Here is a 24,678-nt window from a genome sequence, read left to right on the forward strand (position 1 = left end):
GTGAAGAGCAGACTTTGTGGAGCCAGGAATAGTTTAAACCCAATTAGGCGGTGCTGCCCATTGTTGCGCTATGCTCAAAAACACGCAAAACCACGCAAAAGAGGGTTTTAAGAGAGGAAGATGAAGGAGTTTTGGAATTGACCCAGAATGGCCAATAAAACTACAGTTTCAAGTCAGTAACCACTCCCATAGGGGCAGGCAGGCTGCTCAATGTTTTTCACTGCCACTGATCAACAGAGAGACTTTCCTTTAGCCCAAGCAAAAAATGGCCTCACAGAAACTTACAAACAGTTCAAGAACGGCAAGCCTGTAACTGAACTTTTTTAAATCTCAGAAAAGTGGGAAAAAAGCAAGATTTTTTTGTTTTTTCAGAGATAGCAGAGGTTAGCAAGTATCAGCAAGTTATAACAGTGCAGTAAATGACCCCACACAAGAGTGCTAGGCCAAAGACAGATAAAATGCAAGTTTTGAGAAAAAAACGATTTTAAAAATAAGTGCAAACAGGAAATTCAGTAAACAGCTCTAGGTTGTGCTCTAAATACAGTTACTAATGCAGAAATCAAATTTAACAAGCCAGAAAATGCTCAAAATAGGCAGCTATGCAGAAAAACTTAGCAAATAAACAGAGGAAAAATACTTTAAGTCTCAAAAGTGGCTCCTTTCTTCTCTCAGCGTTTTCTCCACTTGGTGGGTGCTTCACCAACAGCCAACAAGCCTGAAAAGACGCCAAAACCATGAGGCAACCAGGTTTTAAGAGAGGAAGATGAATGAGTTTTGGAATTGACCCAGAATGGCCAATAAAACTACAGTTTCAAGTCAGTAACCACTCCCACAGGGGCAGGCAGGCTGCTCAATGTTTTTCACTGCCACTGATCAACAGAGAGACTTTCCTTTAGCCCAAGCAAAAAATGGCCTCACAGAAACTTACAAACAGTTCAAGAACAGCAAGCCTGTAACTGAACTTTTTTAAATCTCAGAAAAGTGGGAAAAAAGCAAGATTTTTTTTGTTTTTTGTTTTTACAGAGATAGCAGAGGTTAACAAGTATCAGCAAGTTATAACAGTGCAGTAAATGACCCCACACAAGAGTGCTAGGCCAAAGACAGATAAAATGCAAGTTTTGAGAAAAAAACGATTTTAAAAATAAGTGCAAACACGAAATTCAGTAAACTGCTCTAGGTTGTGCTCTAAATACAGTTACTAATGCAGAAATCAAATTTAACAAGCCAGAAAATGCTCAAAATAGGCGGCTATGCAGAAAAACTTAGCAAATAAACAGAGGAAAAATACTTACCTAGTCTACCTCTTTCTGGAATTAGATTGTTGCTTAACTGTACTGCAGTTTATCAAACAGAAAAAAAATAAAGTTTAATCAACTAACTGACAGTCATAGTTTCTGTGTCCAAGCAATTTAGTAGTTTTCTTTTGAGGCCACAGAGTTCATAAATGTTGCACTTTGTCAGTCGTAGCCAAGCACGCAACCACACAATGCACACACACACACACACACACACACACACACACACACACATATGGCGTGTAACTGTAGTCTATAATTCTGCTGCTTTATTAAGGCATGTCTGTTTTCTGCACTGGATTGCAACATTTAAATATGCACTGTGTTTAACTAATACATTGCATGCTATTCCTGGAAAGGCAGATGAACACATATAAAAGATAGATGCAGTTTTCACTTGCTCACCTGTTTTTTCAAGCACTGTTCTATGTAGGCAGGTAACTGCAGGCAGATAACTTTTTTTTTTACCTGTGCTACACATGGGTGTGGAGGGATGATGGCTGTCTAGTTAAAACTGTCCATCAAGCTGCCTAAACTTGGCTAACATGCATTAAAATAGCATACCTCTTAATCTCTTAGTACAAAAAATCTGGACAAAGCCTGACAAAACTGGGGGAGGGGTCCAAAGCCCCAAGATTGGGGCAAATAATGTAAATATTGCTTTCATAAACTTAAAAAGTTGCTAGAGTTAACAGGGTTTGATTCTTTCTGAAAGATTTGAAGTCTGAAACTCAAATGTATGTCATTATTTAGTGACTTCAGTCCTCAGATCATCCCAGTGAATTGCCAGAAAACCACAAATTTTATGAGGAACAGACCAAAAATATAAGCCGAAAATCTGGACAGTTGAGAGGTATGCAGTGCCTAGCAAGGGAACCGGAGAACTGAACACTTAAGGCATGTGGAACTGGGATAGATGATCTACAGCATCTTGTTTGTGTTCTAAAAAGGTACCATAAGAATCACAATGCCAGTTCTGTAAACATATCATTGAATTAGTACTTGTTAACCAAGCATGACACAGTAGTTATATGAGTTCTTTATTTGTATACTCTGCTAAGAAGCATTTGCTCTGTGAGCTCGTTAAACTTCCATCTTACAAGTAGAGTACAAAAGTTAAAAACTGCAGGAATGGCACCCTTGTTTAATGGATGCCACTTTCTCCAGCAACACACTTTTTCTGAAGCCTTCTCACACTCAGAATGTTACTTCTAAATGCTTGTGCAGCTTCTTTCTCTACTTTATTAAATGAATCTCACAGAATCACAACTTAACTTTACTGCCCCCTGCTGGTGATACTTTTAAATGTTTCACAGATTCTTAAAAGAGAGTAAATTGACTTGTAGCAAGTGTTACAATAAGGTAACATAAATATTGCTTAACATGCCCTTTAGATAAAGGTAATGCTTTCATCTGTACTTTGTCAAATCTTGTATATGCTCATTAAAGAATAAAGTAAATTAGTTACATTGCTCTCAAATGCTTGCTTGCAAACTTTGCTCTCCTTTTTTTTAAAGAATATTGGAGCTTTCCAATTCATGCTTGAATGTAGGTGCATTCAGGCCTGTAGACCTATACAACTAACAAAAGCTAAAGAAATACATGAAATAAATGTACATACTATAATTACCACAACACCTTACAGGCTTTAACTTGTGCATGTGATATTACAGGCTGTTCTGTGACTGATTTCTTTTTTCCTCTATAATAAATGCAATGTTATTCAAAATTATTATTATTATTATTATTATTATTATTATTATTATTATTATTATTATTATTAAGCATACAGCTCGTTTGTTTCTTTTACAGACTACAGGTGATGAGTATGTACATGACCAGTCAATGTCCACATTTTAGCTGTGCATAAACTATGTTTATAGCTTATTAATTAACATTTGTACTAACTACATGGCCAGTTAACTTTAAACATTTCTGCTACAAAATGCAGCCAAGGATGGTCAATATCTCATGCTATGAACCTCTCACAAGATGGTCTCCCTCTGCATCCTTTGAAAAATATGCAGAATTGCTGCAGTCTAACAATTTGGTACCACTGCTACTTTATGTAAAAGAGCTGGCAATATTTAAATGTCAACAAATCTAACTTTATAAAAATCACATCTTCTCAATGGATGGCCTTCAAACTTCTTTATAGCCTTACATCAAAAATGACCAGTGTTTGATAAGCTACAATTAAATTAAGCAATTTGGGGAAATAACAAAGTAAGCCATATGCCTAAAGAGAAATCAGAGAATGAGATCCTCTGTTGGTGAGCTTATAAAGTAGAAATGTCAAACCGACAGACACCCACAATCTGACAGTCTCTGACACCATCATAGGAGGTTACTAGGCTATTGGACCTGAGGCCCTTACAAGCCTAGCCAAGAGTTTAGTCCATGTTTAGACAAATCAACACCTGATGCCCCTGTCCAGCAGGTGGGTGGAATCCCAGGGTTATATTTTCTATTTCCCATCCAGGTTGCACTTAAAAAAGGGGTAAAGAGGTACTCTGCTTGATGTGGAGAGGGAGTTTATTCCATAGATGGGGGAGTCTCTGGGACACAAATCTGCTCCACCAGCAAGTCTTGTTGATGTCACAGACCAGGTTGAGGCCGTGCGTGCAGGTTACTCGAGTGGAGCTTGACTTACGGATATGCAGCAGTCCCATCAAGGTGGGGTCCATGATCACCTTGTATGCCAGACAGGGGTCACCTCTGAGGAGTCTGTATGAGTAGAGGAATAGGGCTTTTGGCCTATCTGTGTATGGTAGATCTTTGAGGCCTTTGATTCTCCTGATGAGGAACATCTGTGGTCTCTCCAGCTGCTGCATAGGCTTTGCGAGGTACATGCTGAAAGGGGCATTGTGCTCAATAATGCGACTTATAAGGGAAGAATACAGGGATGTTATGACCTCCTTGTCCCTGGATACCCTTACTTATGAGGTGGGCCATGTAGAAGGTTTTCCATAGAATGAAAGCATCATGGTGGTTGAAAGTCAGGTTGCTATCAACTTGGGTGCACAAATTCCTAGCGACTGATTGCGTGCTTAGGACATTGTTATTAATGTGATAACTTGTGGGGACGTCACTCTCCCCAAAGGGGATGATGATGCATTTTTTGGTATTCAGCTTGAGGCCATGTTTCTGGCACCAGTTATTTGTCTGTGTAACACCCTCTTGGAGGATGTCCACATCTCTAGGGGAATTGATGACAACACCCGGCTTGCAGTCATCTGAAAACCTGGTCGGCCATAGCACACTGGTTTTGGCATGCACTTCAGAAAAGTATATCCCAAATAACAGGGGCCCTAAGACTGAACCCTGGGGTATGCTTCTTGTTACGGGTCTACTGCTTGAGGTGGCTTCCCCTATTTTGACTATGTGGGTTCTATCAGTTTGCTACCTATCTGGTAACATATGGCTTGAGGATTAGCTGAGAGAGTTTATCTATTATGCCTGAGTGGGGAATATTGTCAAAGGTTTTGGCCAGGTCAAGGTAGGCGGTGTGCATCATCTGCCCCTCGTCCATGGCTTTGGTGACTGTCTCAAAGAAGTCAACCAAATTTAGCAGACATAACATCCCCTTGATGAAGCCAAACTGTGTGGGATGAAGTATTTGTGAAAGGTTATGGGAGTGCAAATTCACTATACTTCAGAAGCTGGTGTTCATTGTCTGAGTTTTGCCTGTATCTTTTTACATTGGTTTTACTGTATACAGTGTTACTGTATATAGATGTCTAAGTCAATTGTTTCAAACTAACATCTCATTTTGCAGCATTTACTCGGTGCAGGTTGTCAGTTTTCATGTCCAACTTAAAAATGTACTGCCAAGCTTCCTTATGAAACATAAGGCTATTTCACAGGAATCTGAAACAGGAAGAGACTTTAATGTGAATCAACATCTCAGCAGCCACATTAGTGTTTTTATGAGTAAGGTCAAATATGTTGAAGACTGAAGCACACATTACTCTGTAATAGGGTTACCACCTTTTCTAATGCCCAAACAGGGACACTTTTTGTGAATTTGTGAGATTTCATAGGACTAACCATACTCATAACCACTGCAAAAGTCTGAACTTCACTTTCTTGTCAAAACTAAAAGGTTATCCTTGTAGAATTTAAGTTTCTTATGCTGTTTCATAAAATATTTAGGTGTTTCTGATACAAAATAATTGTTTTATACAGCTATTAAAAAATGTAAGAAATATGTTTTGTCCTAAAATGTCAGAACATTTTTCTTTTTCTTTTTTTTATTTTGTAGGACACCAAATAGGAACGGTCCCACATGGTTCCACTATGAGTAGATGAAAGTGAATGTACCAAGGATCGGAATCCACGAACAGCATTCACCATAAATGTCTTGCCGAAAAACACTTTATTATGTGTTTTTGTGTGGGGGGGTTTGCACCCTGCACCCCCAACCCCCAGTCTTATATACTAACTCCTCGGTCACATCAACTCGAAGAAGGGGGAAACTCCACCCAAAAGGGAATCACTTCTGGCACAACTCACTGACAGTGATTTCCTATGGAGGTACTCCATTTGTCAACGAGTTGAAGCTCAAACCGTCGAAATTCAAGAGTTCAAACTTTATCCACTAGAAGGTTGCCCATCCTAGCTTCAGGAGGGACAGATGGTGGGGGTAAAAGAGGTAGGCAAAGAATTCCTATTGAAATGGTGTTATTGTAAAGGTATCACCACTTGAAACAGATCATGTTTCTACAGAGAATTGCTGCAAACGTCACATGTATCAGATGTGGTGTGCTGTAGCACTATAGAACTATGCTTGCATTTGCTTTCTAAACACCTTCCCTTGAACCTAAAACATTAGTAAAGAGAGTTAAGGCTGTGGGAAACAGTTTTCTTTCTGTGTGTCTTTATTGATTCCTTTGATCCCCACTGTTATACTCATAGCTGGCTGTAGGCACCAGCAAACCCTGTGATCACTGGGGACCCCCTGTTCCTGGGGGGGTCCTGCAACCACAGCAAGTTATCTTATCTTGATATTATGTAATATATCTGTCAAACCAACAAAAGCTAGTACAGCAAACTTGTATAGTTAACAAACCAGGTGAGTAATAACCCTTATTTACATCACCTTTAACATTCAAAGATATATCTGGTTATACTAACAGCGTTTAATCAAGCAACGGCTTTCACAATTCCATTAAATATTTTACCACTGACATAGTGGCCCTGGCCTAGTTAAACCTTGCTGGTGAGCATTCTGTTCACTAAAACTAACAATTTAGCAAGTTTTAGGTACCTGCAATACCCGTGGCTGCAAGGGGGCCCCCTTAATCATCTTTGACTGTGTGGGGGGCCCACTAAAGCTGCTGCTGGTTGGGGAAAAATAAGGAGAAAAATTTTTTTAATTTTTGGTTATGCTCTTTAACCCAAATAGGACTGTGATATGACCCTATTAGGTTAAAGCTAATAATGACCATAAGCAAGGCAAGCACTACCGAGATCAGCATGCTACAGTGACCGATCTCAGTGCATACCTTGGATTTTACAAAGAGCTGATGCTTCCAATCTTCAGGGATGTTTTTCTCTTTCAGGGAGTTTTATAAATACTGGTAAAACACCAAATATTACAACTCTCAACTTCTTTGCTGAAGAATTCAGAACAATAATAATAGTAGCAGAATAAAGGCTCAAAATCAGGAAAATGTTTAAATATTACTCTAATTCAATTAAAAACTTAATAGAATAACGCCTTTTGCATCAACGTGCATTTCTGGACAATAAGTATAAAACTCTAATGTCTGGATTAATTGACTGTCTATAATCCTGAATGATTTACAAGCAAATCATTTTTTTTTATAAGGACAAAGCAAAATTTATGAGCAAAATCAGAGAAGGTAAGTGAAATCAGAGGTTTGCATTACTTCTCAATGATGTAAATAAAAGTGACTTATCCATGCTGTTCTTTGACAACTGCTAAACAGCAGTCACTGTTGTGGTGTGCCAGTACCAGTGTTGCACAATGTATTCCCAGATTATATAAACAGATATAAGGGGGACCCTTAATCATCCTCGACTGTGTGGGTGGCCCGCAAAAGCTGTTGCTGGATGGGGGAAAATGAAGAGAAAAAGATGTATTAATTTTCTAATTCTGCTCTTTAACCTGAACAGGGCTGTGATATGACCCTGTTAGGATAAAGCTGATAATGGCCTCTGCTCTCAACTGCACCTATTCTAAAACTAGCCCTGCTCAGAAGTGTGTGTACAGAAAGCTGCTGTAGGGTGTGTGTGTGTGTGTGTGTGTGTATGTGTGTGTGTGTGTGTGTGTGTGTGTGTGTGTGTGTGTGTGTGTGTGTGTGTGTGCATGTGTGCATGTGTGTGCGTATGTGTGAGCGTGGTTATTACTTCTTTAATTTTCTTCACAGTCAAACCTTAGAGGTCTTTATAGCTTGTGTTTGGGCTGAAGAGGGTATGGTCATTGTTTCTTTTACTTTTCTCACAGACCTCAGAGGTGTACAAAAATTACTATAGCTGGGGCAGGGCCAGTATGCTGTCTAGAAGCACTACAGTAGAATGCATTACTGTAATCATTATTTTTTGTTTCACTTACCTCACAGTCACACTTCAGGCACGTACACGAGTAGTTGCTTTGACAGTTTGGGTTGAAGAGTGAGGAGGCATGTTATGTGTATGTATGTCAACAATCACTTAAAATAAATGATCCAGGGTCCAGGGAAGTAAATAGTGTGGGAAGAAATAGCCAGGGAATTGTTATGGCTAGGCTTGTATAGGCCCTAGGGCTGATAGCCTAGTACCAACCTATGAACCTATGACTTTAGCCATTTGAACATCTGCTTTCATCCCAGTCTAATGTCACAGGGATGCAGAGGCAGTCTTTTGGAAGTCTAGGAAGGCAGGCGGTTCCTAGATAGGACCTGTGTATCCAGACAACTGGCTTGTTAGTTTATTGTGAGCAACTATTTTGTCATCTTTGAAAATTAAGTCTTGGGTACATCTTATGTCTTCCTTGAAGGAAAAAAAATAAGAACTAAATTATTTTCATACTCGTGTTTTTTTTTAGGTCACCATTGTATTAAAAGGCTTGGAAATGCTCTAAAATACATCATAGGACATCTATAGCCCTATGTCTTCTTGGGCCCCTGGCTTATTTGAGTTATTACCTAAATGGTTTTATTACTGTGCTGCCTTGGTCAGGAAAGGTGAGTTGGAAGGATGCAAAAAAACTAAACATGAACAGCAACACAATTTCCTTCCTTAATGATAATTTCTGTTCAAGACATCATTGGACGAAAAGGTTGTGAAAAAAAGAAAAAAACTTTAAATTGCGCTTCAGAGCATATAGAAAGTTAGAGCTTCTTGATAAAGACGAAGAGTCACGCAAAATGTGAGAAAAGGAAGAAATAAACAATGTGCATAGTATGGGGAACAGAAAGATGGGGGAAAGACGTGTGTGTGTGTGTGTCTGGGGGGAGTGGCTGAAACAGTAGGCGTAGGGTGTCATTGCACCTAAGTCCAGACCTGTACATAGAGTTGTTGTAATATATTTTTGTTAAAACTAATTCTCAATAACTATTAATGTCCCTCTGTGAGATGGTGTGGTACACAGGCCTGTTGTAATGTAAGAGTATTGTAGCTATAGGTCAATCTGTGGGTATTACTGCTAAAAGTTTGCAGCATAAACTAAATTTTTGCTTAGGGAGGGTGGCAGTGACAGGATGATACTTAGGATGGAAGTGCATAGGGGGCACCCAACTTGACATCTGCTGGGGCCCCCAAAATGCTAACATCAACTCTGGTTATACTGAGAGCTCAAAAGATTTTACCCTGTACACCATTTCCCCTACAAAAAAAATTATTTCTAACACAACAGAACTAAAAAGAATCGCATGTTATGAAAATAATAGCTAGGGAGTTTCAATGCCAGAGTTATAGTAGTAAATGCTATTATCAAAATGAGCTGGCATTAGTTATAATGTATGCCTAGGATTTTCTACCTATAAAAGTAATTTGCATTGCACTTCTTGGAAATAAACCTGTGCATTGTTTGTTAGATCAGTGTAAAAATCCCTTCTATGACCTTACTGTGTCGAAAGTTTTTTTTTTAATCAAACAATAAAATGTGGAATTTGTAACCAAAAATATTGGTTTACATCGCTTTCCCAATTTTCTTTATCTGTTTGGTCTGTAACTTCCCAAAAGGTACCTGTCAGCAGTTCTGCTCTGTTTACTAATATACATCAATGCATACCTGTGTCTGATTTTGACTTAGTTTTTAGGTGTGTCCCTCGTAATCCCTTCTAAAATTGTATCTCTTTTGGAGAAAAGGTGGTTAATTTCACTTAATAAATAATGACAATAATTATAGTTATAGACTTCTTTTACTTCAGAAAATTATTAGCAATTCAATCTGTCAATGTCAGATTAATAGTACAAATATTTTAAGTGTCCCTGACTGTCCCTGATTATTTCTGGATTTATTCCCTGATTCTTCTGAGATTTGTCCCTGGTTCATTGAGAGCTATGTACCAACGCAAGCCCAAAGCATGCCTGAAATTAAGTACTTATTTGCATAAACTGTAGGTCTGGCTCTAGATTTCTACTACTTTTAGTAAAGTTTTCCTTAATTTTCTACCAACTTTCTTTGTTATTTTATTTGACTATAAGTTGTGGTAAGTCCAATAAAGGAGTAGATGGTGAAGTAAATAGTTTAATTGGGTCAAGTTGTACTCAGCCACTGTTCTAATTAATGTTTTACATAAACAGAAACGTACTTATTCCCTTTCTTTAGATAGTGAACAAACCAATTACAAGGAACAAGCAGAATGCTAAGTCCATTTTTTCTTGTGAATCTGTCAAAAAGCTAGATATTTTTGTGTAAACAATTTGTTTTTCCTTCTAATTCGTATATTACTATTGATAGTGTGCATAATGTCTTGTCATGTCCATACATTGTCAATTAAATGTATAATTGCACGATTCCATTGCCACATGCGCGAGCACACACACACACACACACACACACACACACACACACTCTATGTGTGAATTTATTAAAGTAATGTCATAAAGTTTTAGGATATGAACTTTTCTAGCACCATTAATGGATATAATATATATGTTTCAGAGGGAAGTGTTTGCCAAGTGCTTCTTAATGGGCAATATATCAGTCTGCGTTCAGACCTGATCATGACACATTTTAGTTTACATAACTCATATTTGAACGTTTTGAGTATATTCCCAACATCCCCACCACATGCACGCACGCAAGCACACACACACACACACACAGCAGTTTTAAGAAGCAAAGAAAAGGAAACAAACTATACTTCATTTTGTTTTTATTTTACAAAGATAAAATTATTTCACAATTAAGAAAATAAGTTTCACTTCAGATTTTGGACACTTTTTTATATTTTTACAGATAAATTAAAAAGTTCACTGTAGTCTGCAAAAACAGCAGATCAAAATGTGTAAACACAATGCATGTTCTTTTTTTGCTTTCAGAAGTTCCATATATTCCGTTACAGACAGTCTTCGCTGCAATCTGAATACAACAGTTTACTATGCATAATCCCTTGACATCACAAAACAATATTCAGGGTGGACTCTGGATACACCCCCATTTTCTACAGCCACATAACACACCACTGTGATGCCTTCATCTCTGGCTCTACACGAGTCCTTACATGAATCATTTCTCTTACGCGGCATTATACCTCTAGCCGCCCTGTTTGAACAATCTTACTGTTAGACAGTAGCGCCTAACATGAGGAAGATTGGTTTCAAGTGTATTGTTTATGAACACATACTCTGCCCCTAAAGGCCAGCGGCTTCTTTGCCCCAAAAGGTTCCAGGCTCCAGCGATCATCTGGAACTCTTCTAAAGGCTCAGGAGTGGTCACCTCCCACCTGCATGCCTTACTTCATGCTGACTTACACACACCACTTCAACTTGTTACAGTAAGGGTTGGTTTTATTTAGCTGATAACACAACGGTCCCTCTCTTTACCATGCCCTCCCCCAATTGCCTTCTCCCTGATATACATTAAGTCACTGTGCACACTCGGGCGCCTAGCGAAGGGGGCCACAATGCCATAGGCATCCCCATCTTTGAATTTCTTGTTCTTCAGAGATTTTCTGTGCAATATGTCACAGTATTGGATGGACACCTTTCTGTGCAGGTCTGGACTCATTTCGCTGGGCAGTTTGGCCATTCTAAATAGGGTGTGAAACATCTCGTCCAAGTTGGTGTTCTTTTTGGCGGAGATTTCGAAGTACGCACATTGGCCGTCACCAAGAAGCAACTGTTCGATCTCCTCCGTTTTCACCTCACGGAAGAACTCTCTGTCGCCCTTGTTGCCACAGATGACCAGAGGCACGTCTATGTTCTCTTTGGTCTTATTCTTAAGGCAAGACTTGGTCTCCAATATTTGCTGCTTTAGTCGTTGCACCTCCTCAAATGAATCTCGGTTGTCCAAGCTAAACACCAGAATAAAGACATCTCCTGCAACACAAAAACAATAAAGCAAACGTAAGATAAGCGCATAATTGTGTAGGAGCAAATTGTTCTTACATGCTCATTTATTTAAGTCAACTGTTTTAGCTAAACTGTTGTTATACACGAATATTGCAAGCTCCAGCAGATTGTACTGTGGCTAACTTTTTGAGCAACTATGCAAGTGCCTGCTACACTACATCCTTACATTCAAAGCAATATTTGCTGCATCTAAGCAAGGTCTCACAACAGTAAAGTCTTTGGGTACTGGGACCAATTACAGTTAGGAAACCAAACTGGTTCACGCACACAAATTAAAACAAATGTAAATGTGTAGTGGAGGTACCACAATTCAACTACAACATTACCGTTATTTACAAAGAACACCTCAGACAAACTGAGGTGCAACCAAGCTATTGCATAGGGTTTGCAGCGTGCCATTGCATCTGAAAACCCTAGAGCAGAGTTCGTCTGCACTTGCATGACACTTCTAAAAACAGTCCCAAGTGTTCCGTTGCAAACTTATTATTCTAGCACACTTAAATAGCAGTGTAAAAATATCTACTTAATACTCTTAACATACTTAAGTAGCAATGTATAAATATCTTTCTCCGCTTTCTATGCTACAAAAATAATTTGCTCAGAGTAACTGAAATTGTAGAATCTGTTTTATCCATACGATGTAATCGATAATTATTCAATATTTACACATAATGCATGCACTTATCCAATTGCTGTTTGCAGAAGAGTTGTAAAACTTCCCTGGAAAGTAGCACTCACCTGTTAGTATGGACAGCCGTCTCATGGCTGGGAAAGGGTGATTTCCAGATGTATCCAATATGTCCAGTTGGTATACCTCCCCACGGATACTGTACAACTTGCGGTGAAAATCCTCAATGGTTGGTGTGTATTGGTCATCGAAACGACCGTTCAAGAACCGGGACACAATAGCCGTTTTGCCCACCTTGGAGGAGCCCAGGATAACCATTCTGTAGCAGTTTTTGGCGGGTATGTTCAGCTCAGGCTCTGAGGGACACATTTTCTTGATCATAGTTTAGATTCCGAGTGAGCAGGTAGTGGCAAGAGGTACTAAGTCTAGTGCAATTTCTAAATCCACTGCCTAAATGCCTTGTTTAGATCTGAGTTTCCAGGCTTGCTGCAGCTCACTTTATATAGCTCTCTGGGTACAGCCCCCCCACCCCCAGCAGCCTTGGAGCGTCATCGCCGACGTGTTGGCTTGGTGGCCAAGGCTGGGCTGGCAGGGACGGGGTTGTGCGTCAGCACAGATTGCTGACACTGGGACAGTTGACCAGTGAACGAACTGAGCCTAGTGGTTACGCTGTAGTTCGGCAGGACGGAGGATGGTTTCAGAAAGAAGACGAGCTGATGGGACGGGGTGTGCGCAGTAGTTTGCATGTTAAATGAAGTATACAAACAGTTCTGCAATTGCTCTCATCAGATATACGGCTGCATGTTACCTTGATGAGGTTCCCATCTCCCTCGCCTGTTTACTAGAGGCAAGCTTTTTGCCCACAGTAAATGGACACATGCAGAAAAGTGCGATATTTTCTTAGAAGAATGGTTCAGGCTCGATAATGGATAACCACAACTGTAAACTGCGTTTTAGTAAATAATCAGTGGGGCGTGCAAGAACACAAGTATCGATTAAAAGGGCAAACTTACGTGAGTTTTGCTTGGTGCTGGGCATGAATCCAGTTAATTAACGTTTTATTGTTTCTAGTCAGTGCGTACAATAAGATGACAGTTTACTCAGACTGGAGACATTGAGTGGTGGTTCTGGTTTTTGCAGGGAAGTGAAGGCATTGTCTTTATGATTATAATAAAAATCGTCCACTGCATTTGTGTGCGTTATATTGTGTTTTCACCTGTCTGCCCATGAAAATCAAGAAATGTTTTAAGTTTTCGCAACTAAAATCTGTTTTGTGTGATGACTAGAAGGTTCGTGTCACCTTACAGCTGATCGTGTACGTCTGCAAATATTTCAGCACAGAAAAATAACTGCTTCAGGGTCAGAGTGTAACACTGGTATTGCACAGAGGTGAGTAAAGGTGTTCTGTTAGGAACCCTCCTGAGTGTAGAGGCAGATGCAGTATCATAGGTCTCAACTGTTCAGATCTTCGCAGAATGTCCAGATTTCCAGATTTTTGGCTCATATTTTTGATACGTTCCTCATGAAACGTGTGGTTTTCTGGCAAATCGCTGTGGATAGAAGTCACTATTTAATGACAGACATTGGAGTTTCAAGGTTTGTAGCCTTCACAAAAATGCATGACAATGCAAACCCTATTATTCTAGCCACTTTCTAAGTTCATAAGACCAATATTTAAAATACGTCCCTTTTTTCAGCCGTTGTCCCCTTATTATTTTTGTCTCCGTTTAGATTTCTTTCTAAGAGGTATGACTGGCATGGCAGTGTATAAGATTAGATCCATCGCCCCCATTGTAAGGAGCAGCAACATCCTTAGCTGGGATGCAACACTGAAGAGAGTGCAGCGCGAAAAACAAGTTCGGGCTGTTCCTGCTAACCTTAATTAATACTGTAAATGTGGTACCTGTACTCCCCATTGAACTGTATGTATCATGCAAATCCGTTTCTGTACAGCTTCAATAATCTGATGCCTCTGGCAGTTACAACTAGAGTAATAATATTTACTTAAGTGTAACTAATGCATGATTTGTTTGGTTGCACTCTGTCCCGGGCTGAGCCTGAAAATGGTTCGGCACGATCAGCGGACTACCCTAACACATCGAAATAAGTAAAACAAAGGTAGAAGGTTCATACGGTGTCAGTTGTACTGTGCACACGATTCCGGGGCACTTGGATGCTCAGGCACAAACTGTTTTTTTCCCAGTAGATGCGGGGCACCCCAAGTAACAAAGCAGATCTGCTAGTTTTATGTCAGATGTCCCTGCGGGCGCACACACACACACACACGCTAATGTTTCTACTGTTTAAGGAGCGTCAAACTATCTTCCTGGGATCGGATTAAACTCATAAAACGGACAAAATGCTGATGCAGTAGAAGTGCACCCGCGTTGTGCCGTCCTAACACTGATCCTTTCTCGCCAGGGCCACTCTTTTACATCTCTGTGATCCCCCTGCTACACGGACAGCACTGCACCCCCAAAGGGGTGTGTGGGTGTCGCGCTCGGGGTGTCAAATTATTTAAAAAAAGATATATAAAATTGTGAACCAGCTTACTTCATTTATGTGTACCCAACTGATCTGGATACCTGGCTATCTCTCAGTACTTACCTCAAGATCATTTGTTTATTAACGTGCTAGTTAGAATGAACCACGGACCTTGTCATTCATTCAATGACCAATAGTTACAAATACACGGGTAAAACGCATGCATTAATATATAGAGCTAGCCAAGTATACTCCAGTCCTCAATGCATTTACTTGCTTTACTTTTTTCTCATAAGAACGCATTTGATTATTTAAAGTTAGCATCTGTTACAAATTTCATGTTTTATAAAGCCCTGATCTAAGTATTGTCTGCAAAATATGTAATTACTCACTGTGTTAACGGATGGGAATACTCCTAAAATATCATTTTATTGTTGTAAGGGACCATTGACAATCTTGAGTGCATTTTTTTAAAATTCTGCATGACTTGCGGTCCACAAGTGAAATAAAATTAGGAGGTTCGAGTATAAAAATAATTTCTCTTCTTATACCCATGTAGTTTAAAACGCATAATATCGAAATGTCATAGTCCACAAGACGCATGGAAATAGATAGTGGGGGGGGGGGGGGAGAGGGGGGCTCAGACAGCCGACGCAATGGATAGATTTACAGCAGCAGGTATCATGAACCCTAACAAATACGAGGCATTGCACTGGGGTGCATCAGGCAACTTTCTGGTAACGATCAACACTAAATTATTTCATCCATCCATACTGCGGCATAAAACACTGGGGGTGTGACTGGGAACCATTTGCAAAGGTGCCTGCTGGAGGGCAGCAGAGACTCAAAATTTCTAGGGCGTAACTTGAAATTAGATCCTTATAGCCTTGTTAAACGGCTCTTCTAAGCTGCTGCCTTTTTTGTAAAGCCACAAACATAACACAGTGTTGTGCTGTCCTTTCCATAGCAAACAGGTACAATGTAATTAGCTGAATGAGTTAACTAATTTGTGTAGCAAAACCAGCATCATGTAAATGTTAGCAGGTGAGGGGACTGTGCTACCTTACAGTACAGAATGGGATTCTACAGGTCTTACTTTAGTTGAGGAAGTAGCTGCTACAGATTAAGACGGTTTGGATGGATCCTAATGTAAATTTCAACTGTATGTCAAATCAAATACTGCATGGGAGCAGCATGCACCCCCATTGGTATATTTATTTTATTTTATTTTACATTTGTTAACCGGGAAAGTCAGACTGGATACAGGTCCATTTTCAACGGAGGCCCGGGGAGAAAAGCTCCAAATGTACAAAAAAACAAGTGTAAATACAGTGAAATTATTGCAGTGAGTTACCACAAAACTGAGATTTGTTTAATGATATGTACACACAGGTACATGTTTTTCTCACATACACACAGCAAAGGTTGGAAGCAAGTAGCTGAAAAATAAATAGTTAAAGCTTTCATCTGAAAAAGGAAAACACAAATATTAAAGGTGGTTATCATACATGGTGTAGTGTTAACTTTAAATATTTCCAGTAGGTGGGTGATACACAGAATTTTAAACAGTTAGAGAGTCAGTTTTATTCCTGTAATGAGGTTCTCATTTATGAATTATGTTTGAGTGGGGGTTAGTCAGGGTTTGTACAGGGACAAAGCCACTGCATTTTTATGTATTTCCTAAGGGATTTTTTGAATTGGGATAAGGAGGGGTCGGTGGTGAGTTCAGTAGGAAGTAGGTTCCAGTTTTTACCAGCAGAGTTGGAGAATAGTGATTCACCAGCTGAATTGTTGGTTTTAACAGTTTGCACTAGCAATTTTTTGGAAGAGCGAAGGGATTTTAGGTTACTGTATGGGGTAATAATATTTTTCAGTATGGGTGTACTGCATAGCCTTAGTGGCAGTCTACTGTTCATGAAGCATGCCAGTATGACTGCATCTTCTCAATTTAAGCTCAACACCCATAGGAAAACCAAAGAAAGGTTAAAAGTAAATCAGCAGTAGTGAAGGTCACAGCAGGCTGGGGTGCTTGAATTGAGGAAATTCAGTGACCCTTTGTAGATTTAATTTGTATATAAAATCAAAACATCTCTCCCTCTCTTAGTGTGTGTGTGTGTGTGTGTGTGCATGTGCAAAGGCCAGGGGACTGTAAGAAGGGAGGGGGGTACACCCACGAATAATGCTAATAGACACCAACACTGACTCTAATAAGACAAACTCTTTCTGTTTTAGGTTTGAAGGGAAAGCTCTTGCAATTTCAAGTCCCCAAAAGCTCTGATTCTTGCTTTGCAATTTCAATTTGTTAATGTCTGGAATGTAGTCAGGCATACGTTCTACTCATCTGAGTACATCTTTTTCTGAATATCTCTAGGAAAGGTAATTTATTTGAGGGGTAACAAGAAGTCTGTCAAGGTCTAAAAGAATAGTTACAGCCATTCATCAAAACATACCCTGTTTAGAAATGTGACTAATCACAAGAATAACTTTTATATAGTTGCATGGTCAGCATATGAAACTGGTGTCTACATTTCTTGTGTGTATGTGTTAGTATTGGAAAGAATTCACACCTCTCAACTATCCAGATTATCGCGGAATGTCCAGATTTATACCTCAAGTTTTATTTTCTTCCTCATAAACTCTGTGGTTTTCTGGCAAATCACTGAGATTGAAGTCACTAAATAATTACATACTTTTTGAGTTTCAGACTTCATATCCTTCAGAAAATGCATGCTAACACAAATCCTGTTATTCTCGCAACTTGTTATGTTTATTAGAGCAGTATTTAAAACCTATTCCTAATTTTGGCCTGTTGTTCCCCATTATTTTTAGGCTTTGTCGCTCTGTCCAGATTTATTGTGCTATGAGGTTGAGAGGCATGCTACTGCATCAGCATGTGAGTATAAATGGATTTATCTGGTTACTCTTCTGGTTAAACTAGGACTGATTTTAAAGATTAGGACTCAAAAGCAAACTTCACACTTCTTAAGACTGAAGTGGTATCCTTCAAGGCCCCTGGGCCAGTGGAAACCACAACCCACACTGCTGAATCCTTTGCAAATGCCTTCTATGGGCACCTTCAAGAATGCATGGATCATGCAATCCCAAATAAAACCAAGACCCATTCCCCCAAAGGCAGGCGCCCGGTCTGGTGGACCCCAGCCATAAACAAACTTTACAACAGGAGGAGGAAGCTACTACATGACAGAGCAAAATCCCTAAAAGGGAAGGCGTCTCTGATCAGTACTAGCAAAAAGCTACGATCACTCATAAAATCATCCAAGGCCAACTTTGAGAGAAAAATCGCAAAAGACACAAAAGACAATCACAAGGCCTTCTTTAGCTATGTTAGAAACCTGGGTGGAAACTCCCAGATATGCTCAGAGTTAGTCCAAAATGACACAAAATACACGAACCCACTGACATTGCCAACATTCTGGCAGACAGGTTCAGTGCAAATTTCTCCCCCCCCCCCCAAAAGGAGAAAAAACTATCCCAGCAGAGTGTAGCCTCCCTAACATCTCAGATGCCCAGGTGAGAGCCGCCCTCTCTAAAGCTAAAAACACAGCATCAATGGGACCGGATGGTGTCCCAGGCTGTGTGCTACATGAACTCCAAGAGGAACTAAACCCACACATAAGGCTGCTGTTTAATCTTAGCCTTACTACAGGATACGTACCCAAAGAGTGGCGTACGGCAACAGTGGTCCCACTTCACAAAGGCGGTGCTTCTACGGACCCTGGAAATTACCGCCCCATAAGCTTGACGAGCCTGGTCTTCAAAGCTATGGAGAGGATCATTATGGAACTCATAAACAAAGACATTGGGGACCTACAGACATTGGATCCTACCCAATTTGGCTTTGTCAAGTGCAGATCCTGCCTTTTGAACTTGGTCGACTTTTTTGAAACAGTCACTAAGGCCATTGATGAGGGTAAGGCAGTTCACACAGCCTACCTTGACCTTGCAAAAACCTTTGACACAATACCCCACTCGGGCATCATAGACAAACTCACCAGCTTAAATGTAAACCCATATGTCACAAGATGGGTTGCAAACTGGCTCAAGGACAGAACCCACAGGGTCAGAGTTGCTGGAGCTATGTCAGGCTCTAAGCCAGTCACAAGCGGTGTCCCACAGGGCTCAGTCCTGGGACCCCTCTTGTTCAGCATTTATTTTTCCGAGGTACAGGCAAACATAGGAGGATTGTGGCTGACAAAGTTCGCAGATGACTGCAAACTGGGTGCCATAATTGATACTCCAGTGGACACAAACATCCTTCAGAGAGGCCTCATAGAAACGGATAATTGGTGCCAGAGCCATGGCCTTAAGCTGAACGCCAAAAAATGTATAGTCATACCCTTTGGGAAAAACAAGATACCGACAAATTACCACATAGGCGGTAATCCATTAAGTACAGAAGAGGTAATCAAGGACCTAGGGACCCAGGTTGACAGTAACCTCTCATTTGACACTCACATTGCCAAAGTGGTTAGGAAGACCTTCTATATTGCCCACCTTATCATGAAGGGTTTCACATCTAGATCAACAGAGGTCATTGTGCCCCTGTACTCTTCTCTTATCAGGCCAATGATTGAGTACAATGCCCCATTTGGGATGTATCTCACCCGACACCTGCAGCAGTTGGAAAGACCCCAAAAGTTCCTCACCAAGAGGATAAAGGGTCTTAAACATATGCCATATACTGCCCGACTGAAAAAACTCCAGCTCTATTCAGTCGCATACCGCCTACTCAGAGGTGATCTGTGCCTGACGTACAAGGCCATGTCCAATCCTGAATTAATGGACATGCTCCACCTCAGAAAATCCAAATCCATCAGAGCCACGAGAACAAGTGACTTAAACCTCAACACAGAAATAAATAGGACGTGCTGGAGGGACAGATTCATAACCCAGAGGCTCCCTACACTCTGGAACAGAATCCCAGTCCATGTTAGGCAGAGCCCCTCACTGACTCTATTCAAGAGAAATCTCGACGAATGGATGGGAGATCGTAGGTTTACCCCGGGGGTCATCTCTGTGTCACTACTAGACAGAGGCATAGTAAACTAAACCCTAAAAGGGCGTAGTATTCTCATCCTAAGGGGTGGTGTAAGCCACATACACTCTGGCTAGGCTTATAAATGCCTTAGGGCAGATAGCCTAGTACGAACCTATGAACAGGTGCGCATTAGTTACAAGGACTGAAACAACCTAGAAGCGTTGTATCTGTGTAAACTACAATGGCAGCAGGTGGGTTCCCGGACCATGAAGCACATCACATTACATAACATCTTTTTAACAAGCAGTATGTTGCATCGGGCTTAGGGTTACCACCTCTTCTTCTTTCCTCTAGACAGTCATGATTTGGCCAGTCGCTCCCTGCAAAAAATAACAACTGTGCTGATATTTTAGGAGATTTTTCTAATTTTTCCTCAAAATATTGCACTGTGTTAATACCTCTGAAACACAGTACAGTAAAGCAACACTAATAACCCACCTTTTGCTGAGTCTTTATCTTGTGATTGCAGAGATTAATGCTGATCTAACTTGGCTTGACCCCAGAGGATAGTTATACGGTACTTATGTAGTGCCCCCATAACAATCAGCCCATATTGGACAAAATCCTTTGGGAAACAAGACAGCCAACTCAAGACATTTTTAGGTGTGTCCAGTTTTCACAATAACTCTTTATTTTAGTAATAACAGATGGTAAGTAATTTTCATTAGGTGACAGTTCGGGCTGACCAATAAAATATTATGGCTCAGAAAAAAGTGCCCAACTGCGCAAAAGTAGTAACCTTATATGGCTGTCGTCCTGATGGTAAATCAAATGTTCTTCACCCATACAGAGTACTCTAATCTGCTCTCAGGGGATTAACTTGTGTCCAGTCCTGTTGCTTTAGCCCACTGTTTTCACTGGAGAGCACTGACAACTGCTTTGTGCCTTGAATTCAGATTAGTATCATATTCTCAGATCAAGAGTCAGGCTCAGAACTGAAGGAAGGACAGATGTCCACTATCTGAGATACCTTTTGATTACAGATATTATTCATTAAGAAAATCAAGGGAATTTGCTTAGTTGTGATTGCTCTTAGTTCTCTGGTTCAGTCCCCAGATGAGATATCTCCAGTGCAGTCTGCAGGTCTCCAAATGTTTTTTTTTTTTTTGGGGGGGGGGGGGGGGTTATTGGGTGTTGCGGTTTCCTTTTATATCCACAAACAGGCAGCTATTAAACTGGCGATTCTTCAGAGCAAGCGCGCGTGCCCTTCTTCTTTTCTAGGATAAACTTTGCCGTCCTGATGATCCTAAATACAATATAATAGATTTCAGAAATGAAGGAAAGTATTAATGTGCATTCCCAACCACATACTTCTCAACTTATTTGCTCAAGAATCAGGGAACAAAACTAAAAATAATGTGAGAAAAAAGGCCCCAAATCACGAACAATATTCTAATTCACTTAAAAGAATTAATAGAACAACATATTTTGCTTCAGCAAACATTTTTTGAAAATGCCTAGCATTGTTGAATGAGTGTAATATACCACTTATGAAAATCAAATATTTTAGGAGGGACAAGGCAAAGATTATCAGGTAAAATCAGGGACATTCTGCAGAATTGAGGACAGCTGAAAACTATGTATTCAGGTGTAATTTCTAGCAGTGCTAGTACTTTGTGGATGTAGTCCTTATCATAGGTAAATTAAACACACATTTTCTGAGACAAAAAGCAAGTCAGCAACTTTCAGTGACAAAAATAAGGGGCATCTCAAAAAAAAAAAAACAGGAACTCCAGAGAAAGTTATCATTCTCATAAGTCTTTTGTTGACGTTCCCAGCAGCATGCGAGGACACTCACTGTGAAATGGTATAAACTAGAAAAGACTTGTAAAAGTAAAAATACAAGCTGAGAACAAGTTGAGAAAGAAAGAATGCGGAACTTACTCAAGCAAGCAGGCTTCAACACTTTACGTACAGCATAACCTATATTATCGTCAAAGTGCAAATACCGGTTCGGTTGTTAAGTTTAGTTTGGATTGGAACATCAAACATATAAATAATTTCTAGATAGTGAGCCCAGTCCCCATTAGACCATTTCATGACTTTGATATCTATAGAGGGTAAGTTCTTGCCCAGAAGTTACAGAGCTGCCGGGTTATCTGCTGTATTTAACTGGCTTATTTTGTACCAACATCCGAACTTTGTCACAAAATACCAAGGTTCACCAAATGCATGGCAGTAGTGGTGGCTCACCTGAGATGCTGAGGATTCCAGGTGCTTCTGTATCTGGATGATTGGCTCATAACCTCCCTGACCAGGCATCTTATGCTACAAGACAGGGATTATAGTCTTCAGCTTTGTTCCTCCCTAGGCATTACCATAAATTATGACAAACCTGCTCTAGAGCCATGTCAAAATTTAATATTCATAAGAGCTGAAATAAATACAGCTACATTGATAGCAAGACTCCTTCAAGACAGGGTCCATGATCTCAGCCTTCATGTAAAATAATTAATCAGGAAGAAATGGCCCTCTGCAAAACTAGTTCTTCAAGTACTGGGGAAGATAGCAGCATCTGTCGTACTTATTCCCCTAGCTCGTCTGCATATGAGGAAACTTCAATGGTTACTTTCTGCACAATGGTCAATCCTAGATCTTCCAATGTCGCACAAAATCCTCATAACCAACTCCTGCAAAAAGGATTTCAAATTGTGTATTCACTCTCCCTTAGTTTCTCAAGATAATCCCTTCATTCCTCCTCAACCCCAAGCCACAATGACATCGAACACTTAACAGATGGGGGGGGGGGGCATTATTTGGGAAGACAGTTCAAGGCATCTGGCAGGATCACAAGGCTCATTTGCACATAAACATCCTAGAGATGAGAGCGGTGCTCTTAGCATTGCAACCATTTCAGGACATTGTCCCTCTGGAAACGATAGCAATCCAGTCAGTACAATATGTCCATAGTTTGGTACATAAACAAACAATGAGGAACCAGATCTTACCCCCTTTATCGAGAAGCTCTAAGGGTTTGGCAATGTCCCCCAACCATTTCCTGACTGCAGCGCACATCTCATGGAAATCTGACATGATTGCAGATAAACTGACCAGACTCATCTTATGGCAGCACAAGTAGTCCTTCAATCAAAAAGTTGCGGAAGACATTTTCCAGAAATGGGGCCAGCCTTGCTGAGATCTCTTTGCATTTCCAGTCACTGCCAACTGCAGCCACTACTTTGCTCTGATCCCTCCCATGGGGTAGTTGCCAAGGGATGTACTTGCTCATGATTGGCCTCTGGGATTCCTCTATATTTTCCTTCCAAAATCCCTCTGATTCCCAAGTTGATACAAAAAGCAAGTTTGTTGGAGACTACAATAATCCTGATTGCCTCCTACTGGCCTTGTCAAATCTGGTTTCCCTTCCTTTAGCCCCATCTTCGGGAAGAACCATAGATTCTTGACCCTGCTCCAGAAATTCTGACTCACCCATCGGGAATGGTACATCCTAGCCTACACGCTCTCTTTTTGGCATCCATACATTCTATTCTAGAATTTGTAGTGAAACTTTTTCATGAATGAGCTGCTACTACTACCACTGTTAGAGTTCAGTTGGCAGCAATTTCAAATTTCCATGTAGGAGAAAATGGTGCTGTGATTATGTCTCACAGGCTTTGTAAAGCCTTTTTGAAAGGCACTACAATGATAAGACCTCCATACAAAAATCCACCTCCTCCCTGGGATCTGAACTTCATCTTGACAAATATTATCTGTCCTCCCTTTGAACCTTCAGCCACATGTGATTTGAAATTTCTGTCTTGGAAAACACTTTTTTAGTGGCTATTACTTCAGCTAGAAGAGTTTCAGAATTGCAAGCTTTGTCTTTCAAGCCCCCATACCTAGTTTTTCATAAGGACAGGTTTTCTTTATGCACTAATCCCGCCTTTCTTCCAAAGGTTGTGTAGGAAAGTAACCTCAACCAATCTACTGAGCTGCTAGTTTTCTTCCCAAATTTCTAGAACAAGGGAGAATATTTACTACATCTTCTAGATGTTCATAGACAGTTATGTTTCTAGTTACACAGAACTTCAGAATTTAGGAAATCAGATCAGCTGTTTATATTTTACTCTGACATTAGAAAAGGTCAAACAGTTTCAAAAGTTACCTTATCTAGATGCCTCACATTTTGTATATCCTACATCTGCAACTCTAAGAATAGAACTCTTCCATTCCCTGTTAAAGCTCATTCCACCAGGTCGATAGCTACATCTACAGCTTTCCAAGCAAGGTTGCCTTTGGATAACATCTGTCCTGCAGCAACATGGGTGAAACCTCATACCTTTGTTACTCATTACAAAGTGGATTTGGCCTCTAGGAGTAGAGCTTCTTTTGGTTCTATGGTTCTGAGGAATAGTCTCCCATGAGCCACCCAAGAGTCAGGTTGCTTGGGACATGGTCCCATCAGTGAGAATAAAGGTGAGATTGACAACAACACATACAGAAGTTATGTACTTACCATAATGTTCCATGTGTGTTGTCCATCTCGACCTTTATTCTCACAACCCACCCTCCATTAGCCCCTTCCTATACTCCTGAGAGACCAAGTAGTTATTGGGTATGAAGATCTCCGTAGCTTCAGAAATGCTGCCTTGGCCTATTTATATATATACTTTTATGTATATACACATATTAAGGGAGTTTTTCACTTGTATGAGTTGATGGGGCAAGCAAGATCTGAGGAAGTT

The 24,678-nt window shown here is 40.2% G+C and overlaps 1 protein-coding gene across 1 annotated transcript; it reads right to left on the bottom strand.

Annotated features, from left to right (window-relative positions):
* Positions 1 to 10,607: 10,607 nt before the first annotated feature.
* On the bottom strand, positions 10,608 to 12,941 carry RASD1 (ras related dexamethasone induced 1). Its single transcript, XM_044089661.1, has 2 exons — positions 12,561 to 12,941; positions 10,608 to 11,789 (listed from the first exon to the last, which is right to left on the bottom strand). The coding sequence occupies exons 1-2, from the start codon at positions 12,829 to 12,831 to the stop codon at positions 11,263 to 11,265; spliced, it is 798 nt and encodes a 265-aa protein (XP_043945596.1). The 5' UTR covers positions 12,832 to 12,941; the 3' UTR covers positions 10,608 to 11,262.
* Between the last annotated feature and the right edge of the window lie 11,737 nt (positions 12,942 to 24,678).

The sequence above is a fragment of the Protopterus annectens genome, chromosome 12.part0 (genome assembly GCF_019279795.1).
Source record: "Protopterus annectens isolate FY-2018-M chromosome 12.part0, PAN1.0, whole genome shotgun sequence".
Classification (NCBI taxonomy): Eukaryota; Metazoa; Chordata; order Ceratodontiformes; family Protopteridae; genus Protopterus; species Protopterus annectens.

Excerpts from the sequence above, each read along its gene's own strand:
- RASD1 (XM_044089661.1), bottom strand. The coding sequence starts at position 12,831 with ATGATCAAGAAAATGTGTCCCTCAGAGCCTGAGCTGAACATACCCGCC. Across the intron at positions 11,790-12,560 it reads ACGGCTGTCCATACTAACAG|GAGATGTCTTTATTCTGGTG; the intron begins GTGAGTGCTACT and ends TTTGTGTTGCAG.